Genomic DNA, 9,210 nt, shown 5'->3' on the forward strand with positions numbered 1-9,210 from the left:
ATTTTGTCTTGGGATTTACCAAGGCCAAAAACAAAAACAATTAAACTTTAAAATTCCCCATAAATTATTTTCAAAACCAAACTTTTTTGAAATAAAAAAATATTAAAAAAAAGTTTAAATGAACAACGTGGCTATGACAATTGAATATACAATGTCTTCAGTATAGTTAAAATGTTGCTTTTAATACATATTTTAATACGGTAATTTTAAATGAAAAAATATTAATTCAATTTCTTAGAAACATTAAAACAACTAACAGAGTCTTTAGTTTGCAAAAGTAACTTGTTATTAAAATGCTTAAATTGTTAGTAAAAAATATCAAATTGTAATTGAAAAATCCTAATAAAGTACATTTATTGAAATTAAATTCTTAAAGATCACGAAGATTTAATTATATAACATGAAACACTTTGTACACCATGAATATATTATGAAGTGTCAAGAATTAAGTTTTTTGGTATAATTTCTTTAAAAAGATACATGCATTTATATTGTTAGTCACAGAGAAAAGCTCTATATGTCGATTCTGAATATTTGTTGATATCCACTCGACTTTGTATATAAATAGTTGTGTGTAAAGAAGGGATTCGGCTCATACAACAACGATTTGTCTGGATTTGTTCCGGCTTCTAAGAACGAATCAGGGAATAACGAATTTAGTAGCATATTCCTTATCACAAAGTGCCACCATCTCATCATCGTTTGGCTATAATTAGATTGTACTTGCCATAACCTTTGTCTCTTTTGCAAGATGGAGCAATTCTTTGCCAGCATTTTTTAATCTGTCAAAATATTCTAGCCCTTTATAGTTTGTCTTGTGGACTACATCAACTCCGTACAAAACACCATAAAGACATCCTGCAATAACACCAGTGCTATCACTGTCGCCTCCATGAAACATTGCCCGATAACATAAATCATCCCAGTTTCCTTTGCAAGCCAATAATGCATCATATGCGATCATTGGTGCATCATGACCACTTGCTCCGCCGATGTCGTCATAACTAAGCATGCGGTACATATGGTCACGTTTTTTCACTTGTTCTTCGTCAGGTAAAAAAATTGGATCGGACTGTCCGTCAGATATATTTCTCATTCGGAGGTAAAATTCCCATTTCGTTTGAAAATAATTCCAGTGATCAATATTTTGCTGTATTGTGTAACTGTCGGCATGTAAGGCTTCTCTATCGTTTGACACATATTCTTTTGCTATCTTCAGTGTTGTTAACAATCCTTTACCCCACTCTTTTAGAGGTCTGTCCTGAACAGCGTACGTTGTGAATAGAGCTGCTGCCAGCGAGCCAAGGTATCCAGTCGGGTGATGGTGAGTTAGCCTTCCTGACTCTATGCTTATTGCAACTAAATCGTTGACTTGCACATCGTGTGGAAATCTCAACCCAATACACATAGACCTCATTGCAGCACCACATCCACCACCTCTCGTATTAAAAGGAATTCTCAATCCATTAGGAGGTTTGTCGGGTTGAAGACTTCTGCACATTTCTTTACACGTAATTCCTGGTGCCCTTCCGACCATGTCATTCATGCAATGAATGTAATGATTTGCAATTTCCTGGTATAACTTTAATTTATCAACACTTTGCTTATGTTCAATTATGGCTTCTGCTGTCGCTAAATGCATTACTGTATCATCACTAACCATCCATTCTTTCGTATTAACTTTCAGTTTCGAAAGACCTCCAATACGCTTTAGCTCGTCGTGAATAATATTCCCATCCGTACAAAATTCCCAATTGCCTCTTCCGTACCCTAATGCATCTCCAACTCCGCTAAGAATCATCCCGGCGGTATATTTTTCTTCTTCCATATTTGCTAATTGCACAGCCATTTTCTTTGGTATAAGATTTTTTAGTTCGTGTTCTCTCTAATAGTCGTTGACGTTAAATAGCGTCGTTTCATATGTCATATTCTCAACTTTTAGGAAGTCAAAAACAAGCGGAAGTAAATTATATCTTAAACTTTGAACTACTTAAAGTAGTCTAGATTAAACGAGGTTATTGACAAAGAAATGTTATGTCAACACAACTTATATACTGATCAGGTGCAAGTACAGTGTAATATAAAAATTCGGTCGATGCGTTATCGATATCTGTAACTGATATATCATTTATGATTTTTGAATGATATTTTAAATATTCAGTTTACTTCGTTTCCTATAGTATCACGGGGCTTATATACGAAATCAGGTTTAAATTATAGTACAAAAAGTAGTATATTTACTTTGCCAGATAATGTCAATAATTTTTTTTTTTTACGTCGCATCGAAGATAATTTGAATTAAGTGATCATTTACTTGAATACACATAAATTGTTTGGCTTTTAACCAAAACAATCTTTAGTTACACCTCATTATTAACGGTTTTGATAACAAAATATGATAAAGATCGAATTGTGCTCTGAATATTATATGGTTATAATGATAACACATAATAAAATAAAACAAACAATATTAATTACAATTGTTTAAGTACAACGTAATTTATTTATTCAATTATACATATTCAAATATATGATGTAAACTCATAATGAGATATTTTTTTACTTGATGAAAAAGTCGCCAAAATTGAGTATCAGAAGAAACCGTAGCATACTAATCATGTTTGCACTCATATTTTGTACTAAAGATATTTCAGTCATTGATAATCGGGTAAATTAGTTCTGCATTGTGACTTGACATCGATATATGCACACAAACAAATCGGTATCGTCCTTTAAGAGGTTCATACACGACACTTCAGTGGAAGTCGGTCCGCTAAATTACTAATGGAGCAAGTGGTTTAATAGACCTTTTCACATTACGTTTTTTCCATAGTAACGAATGATGCATTTCGCGCATACGCATTCTGCGTAGGGCAAAAGCGCATTAACGATGTATACAATTTATCATAGTTTAAAGCTTTAATAGACGCGATTTCAAATTATGCACCAGAAAACGGAAAATTTGGGATGACTTAAAGCATAAAGTACTTAAAACGAGAATTGTATCTATAACAGATATACGAAACTATGAGCAACTAATAATTCAAAGAAACAGCTCATGTACAAAAGTCAGCTTTTTAAAATATTATAAGACGACTTTTCCTTCAGAAATTTAAACTGAAACAGCAGGGTGTTAAAGGATTAATTTTATTACACCTGTATTACATAATATTACAATATTTGTATGGTACACTTCTATCGGCAAGGCGGTAAGTGTCAAACAGATTAATTGACTCATGACCGGTTGTTATTTTTAGCTAGTCTACAAATCATTCAACCGGGACGTTTAAGTACCATGACATTGTTAATCATGTAAAATTATGAGAATCGTAATATAAGAAACTTTTACATGTACCAATCTCATCAATGTTTATTGATTTTGTGAAGTGACAAATAGTGTGACGTGCATTTACGCGTGTTATGAGGAATCGGATAATAAAAAGTGTGTAATTTCACTACCCATCTTAATTTTCCAATATTTTGAGAAAAAAAATCTAAATATATTTATGTGACTTAAACATTTTTGTACTTGTCATCAATCGGATAAAGGACAAAATCAGGTAAAATGAGAACTAAAAATGCATTATCACGTGTTCTGACATTTTTCGGAATTGCTAATTAACCTCGATTTTATATATTATTAAATATTCTTTAATTTTTATATGAACTATTCAACAACAGTTAAGTTGACCACTTTATTTGCTAATGAATATATTTCCACAATTTTTTAAACAATGTCAGTTCCGTGATCGTAAGAGGGAATTCTTAAACAATCGTCTTTTCCTTGCATTTTTAAGGCAAACTTGGTCACAAAGCTATAAAGGCATCTTTTATGTTTTTGTTAAAAGCTATTTCATATAGTTTTATGACTTTTACCTTAAACTTATACGGAATCGTCTATGTACTTCTATAATTTTTCTATTTAGGGCAATTCTCTTTTTGCCCTATTTCAGAACGATTTTTCATGGCAACGGACGGCAACGTAAAAAGGTCTATAAACTTATAATGATACATGAGAAACAACTTCTTTATCAGACTAAAGAATGGTCAGTTAGAATAATTAGCATTACAAAATTTCATTTTGACAGATTCATTTCAGGACAAGCTGCATGTATAAAATGTAATATTTTCCTCAGTCATTATTCATTTAGTGAGTTGTTCATATTAACCTCTAATTATGTACCACCTAGAAGTTTTATGTAAATATGTCATTTGTTAGAATTATCTTTAACTGAAAATGTTTTTTTTTAATGTTCAGCCAGATTTGAAGTATAAAATTGTCACAAGTTTAGTTTAAAACTCGACCCAAGATTTGAATAACAGGCCTCAAAATTCTAATGTCTACTGGGACACTGCTTCCCACAAATGATATTGAAAAAATACACACACCTTCATTTTAATGTTACTTTAATAACTAAGAAAATTACAAACTTGTACGATCTTGTTCACTACATCACATAATTATATACATGTACATATAGAAAGTACAAAACATATAGTCCATAAAGTCATCAGACCGTATAGTCATTTTTTCTGAAAGGTCATAACTTCCATAACAAAAAAAACAAAAGCTTCTGTACTCGTAACAGCGAGTTGCACATATTCAAATGTTAATATACATGACAATAAAATTAAGATGTATTATATGAAAACGTCCTTACATTCCTTTTCCCTCGTACAAATATTTCATTATATTCATGTACATAGTTTTTACTAAATAAGATACTAAATTGAATCTGTCTTTTAACTACCTATAATATTTGCAGTTATCTGATTCGTTCATTTGAAATGTGTTTTTTTCAAGGGCAGCTTACTTACGATGAAGGTTAGAAAGGACATATTGTTAATGCTTTCATAAAGCTAACTGTGGTCTAGTTACTGTGCAAAATTTTCAAAAATTGGAGATATTCTACTTAAAACGTTGCAAACTTTTCTAAAAATCTGATGACAAATAGTAAAAATAAGGCTAGTAAGACTTTCGTGTACAGGCTCAATTATCTTTGCTTGAATTGACCTGGACAAGAAAACCAATTCAAGGGCAATCGTATGGCTATATGTAACCCTATCATACTGATGATATAGTTATGTAATACTTGCTAAAGCCTTATCATAATATATTCTAATCAATAGAAATATGAAGTAAAAAAGAAAATGCTCTGGGATTGACTAATAACTATGATTAATATTGATATATATCAACACTATATGTTCAATGACTCATTATTTCGATATAACTATTTTGTTGTCTGAAATGATAATGCGTTATATTGCAATTAAAATTTTAACACCGGTATTTAATCTATATAAACTGAGATTAATACCGTTATCACAAATGTACATGCAAGTGAAAGTATGAAAAATATGCATTATAAAAGAAAACTTCTTAACCTCTTCTTCTGATTTATAAAAAAAACAGTGGACAATCTTAAATATTTTAGACCGCCTTTATATTTTACATTCAACATATTTCGAAACAAATAATTGTTAAGTCACCGTAATACTAGCTAATCTTTTGATATATATAAATATAACACTGGGATAGTGCGTCTATTAAGGACGGCTTAGAATTATTCTTGGAATAATTAATCCACAAACTTAAAAGACTGTTGAATCACAATTAATTAATATAGTTCTTTGTCAAAGATACAGCGAGCGAATGTGTAATCAGTAAATATATAATACAATGATACAAATTTCAATTTATAGACACTCATGAAATACAACATCATTGCAAATATGGAAGATAACTGAGAACTAACATCTTAGATAAAGAATAATGGAAATTGCATTTTACTGATGTAAAACAAGAATTGACTTTATAATAGGGTTAAGAATTATTTTTGTAGAGAACTCGCTAATGCTGTGAAAGGTAGATAAACCTATTCATACTTATGAACATACAATGATGTTTTACTCACATTGTTTATTGAATTATCAAACACTTATATACAGTAACATAATGCAAGATGTAAACCATTATCTATTCATACATATAACTCATTTTAAGCAATTATATCATATATCTCATTTATATTTTCAACTACTAGAGGTATATAATTATATCAAATTTTTGTCATAAAACGATTAACAATAATTAAATTATTTTATTAGAATGATAGCAGAAATCTTTACACCATACTTAAACTAAAAAAATATGTTTTGTACTTGACATTTAAAAATACATTGAATAACAATAGAAAAAATAAACAATGAGAAACTCAACATACCTGGAATAATAAATCCACAAACTTAAAAGACTGTTGAATCACAATTTATTAATATAGTTCTTTGTCAAAGTTACAGTGAGCGAATGTAACTTTGACTGCAAGTACAGTCCTTTTTATGGAAGGCTTCCAGGAGAGTTACTAAAAAATGTGTTATTAATAATCTGCTAAGCAAAGCCAATGGGGCTTAATTTGATTTCTGAGCAACAAAGTCTTTGAAGTTAGAGGAAATGTCAAAGGTGCTAAAAGCTGAAGTCTGACTAGCTATCAGTAGCAAACAAACAACTTGGCTTCAATGTGTGAAAAATCTTTTAGCATGTTTTCTTCAACAAAGATGGTTAACGATGTTTGTTTTGCTAAGCCGAAATACTTTGATTAAAATAAATGCAAAATATGTGTAAAATGTTATCTAATTTAGAGTTGAAATAAAAAACGCAAGACAAAGAAATATTACATTAAAACTTATACAAAAATACAAGAACATATGAAAAAGAAATATGCATTAAATTTTATCATAATTTTCTGCATTATAGAAATATAACCAATTCAATTCAACTTAACAGCAGGAAATGGGAATTTATTTTCAACAAAATGAACTTAAAACAAGTAAATTGTTATTCTATAATTATTGATCGGTCAAGGACAAAACACAATGCTGAACAAGTCTTCTCCAGCTCTTTCCAATCTTTCACGATACTCTAAGTGTTGAAAGTTCCTTTTTGGAACTCCTTCAATGCCGTACAAAACCCCAAATAGAAATCCTGCAATTGCACCATGTGCCGTGTCACCACTGGCCCCTTGCTCTTTTCATCCCCCCACCTACAAACCCTATTTAAAGGGGTTAATGTTCCCCCCCCAAAAAAAAAATTTTTTTTTTGCCTCTTTGGTAAGGGTTTCAATTTCCAAAAGTTTTTTTAAAACAAAAATTTTCCCCCGGGCCCTTTTTTAGCAAAAAATAAATTTTTTTTCAAATTTTTTTTCAACGGCCGAATCCCCCCCGTGATTTTTTTTTGGCCATGTAAAAAAGGTAAAGCCCAAAACCTTTTTTGTGCATTTTTGCTTTTTACTAACCCTTTTTAAATTTTTGGCTTTTCCAACCCCTACCACACTCATTCGGCCCCAAAACCCCCCCATTTAAAGACTCCTCGAGTCAATCTTCCCAAAAACATGGCCTTTGTTTAAATAATAATTCAATTTTTTTATCTTTATAACATTGGTTTGTATAGAGCTTTTGCTGTGGGAGAGCATAACGGTCATCGCTTACCTTTCCAAATTCTTACATATTTCTTAGTCCCCTAAAAGTTTTTTAATTCTCTGTGGATTTTGCGCTCCCACATTTGCCACATTTTTCCCTTTTTTCCCTTTTTTAAAACCAAGTTTCACTCCAACACCACTTTTGCACCTACATCAACATAATGTTTCTCTACCTGTTTTTTCTGTCCAGGTCTATTTTTCTCATTCTTTTTATTTTAAAAAAATTAATTTGCCTTGTTTTGGGCCCTTTTAAAAATTTAAATTTTTATCTAAAAATTTAACAAAACATCATTTAAATTTTTGTAACCGTCCCCTGCAAATACAGGTGACAGATTTTTTATATTTCGTGTATTTTTAGAAAACAGAACTGGTTTACATTTAACGCAGGCGCATTACAAAATCAGATAGACTTTTTTTCATTCCCGTTTAAAACGTTAAAGGAGTAGTTACATTTGTATTGAAATTAATTTGCCTCATGTTTAATTATATAACAGCAATATTGGACATAAAGTTTATTTATACAAGGCCTGAAATGACAAGCGCAGTATCTGGAATGTAAGTATAAACATTATATACATATTTAAACTGTCACAAAATGGAAAAAAAAAACTTGTTGCCAAGTACAGATTTATATCTAGTATTTTGCAGCAATTAATCTGGTTGTTGGGATTTTTTAAAGTTATTTTTATTCAAAATAGTCTGTCATTTCTAATCGATCCAAATGATAAGTAGAAACGATACTTCACTTAACTAGAGTACTGAACACGTAATTTCGTTCCTGATATTTTCGTTTTGATTTCGCTACGCCTTGGTAAAATTTGTATAGTTTCATATTGATAAAACTGCTAAAAATGAAAATTAACAATGTTTGTTATTATGACAAATCTGTTTTAAATACAATAAACAAACCTACCTCGAAAGTACTTCTAAGATATTTTATTACTTTAACTGAATAAAACATAATAAGGCTGTCTAACTAATCTGACACACATTTATTTCAAAGTGCTTTTTCTCTATTTCAAATTTCATTTTAATATTATTTTAAGAAGATGGTAAAAAGAATACATCATTCAAATATTTCATTTTACTCTGTGGTAGTGCTGCAGAGGGGAATTGCATTGACAAAGAAGCTGCAATAATAAATACGTTGCTCGCCTCAGCAAAAAATGGAAACTGGGAAAGAGTATTCGAGATACTTGGATCGCCAGAAAAACCAAACAATGAGCGTCTATTTAATGTCATACCAGAGAACAGACGATGGGGTATTATTCATCAAGCTATTTACTGGAACAATAATAAATTGTTACGCTTCTTACTGAAGTATCCGGCTTGCGATTCAAAAATACACACAAAGCAGTGTACATCTGAATTTTGGGGGATACAAGTAAAAAAAGGGCGCAGGAAATTTAGCCCCAACATTTTAAAATTTACAGGGAAAATTTAGCAAAAAATTTTTTTCCAAACACAAACAATGGGTATAGATCACCAAGACAGGGGCCGGCCCCCTTTTTGAATTTTACTAAAAACAAAAATCAAAAATAATGGCCTTTTTTTATTACCCGGTTTTATTCACCCTTTAAAGAGCATTTTCCACCCAAAGGGCCAAATCATCCAAAGAATTTCAATAATAGCCTTTTTGGTGACATTTTAAAAAGATAAAAAACCGTCTTTAAAAAAAATGGAAAGAAGTTCAAATAAAGTTTTTTGGAATTTGGGGTTTTAAATTTTTTAT

General features: G+C 30.7%; 1 protein-coding gene across 1 annotated transcript; it reads right to left on the reverse strand.

The window, feature by feature from the left end:
• Positions 1-224: 224 nt before the first annotated feature.
• Positions 225-1,946, reverse strand: LOC132740105 (ADP-ribosylhydrolase ARH1-like). The gene has a single exon (XM_060727960.1). It carries the CDS (start codon positions 1,847-1,849, stop codon positions 713-715), a length of 1,137 nt encoding a protein of 378 aa, XP_060583943.1. The 5' UTR covers positions 1,850-1,946; the 3' UTR covers positions 225-712.
• Positions 1,947-9,210: the final 7,264 nt, after the last annotated feature.

The sequence above is a fragment of the Ruditapes philippinarum genome, unplaced genomic scaffold (genome assembly GCF_026571515.1).
Source record: "Ruditapes philippinarum isolate M1 unplaced genomic scaffold, ASM2657151v2 ctg1445_1_1_1_1, whole genome shotgun sequence".
In the NCBI taxonomy this organism is placed as follows: Eukaryota; Metazoa; Mollusca; class Bivalvia; order Venerida; family Veneridae; genus Ruditapes; species Ruditapes philippinarum.

What these genes read in the sequence shown, in the direction of transcription:
- LOC132740105 (XM_060727960.1), bottom strand. Translation starts at nt 1,849, where the DNA reads ATGGCTGTGCAATTAGCAAATATGGAAGAAGAAAAATATACCGCCGGG.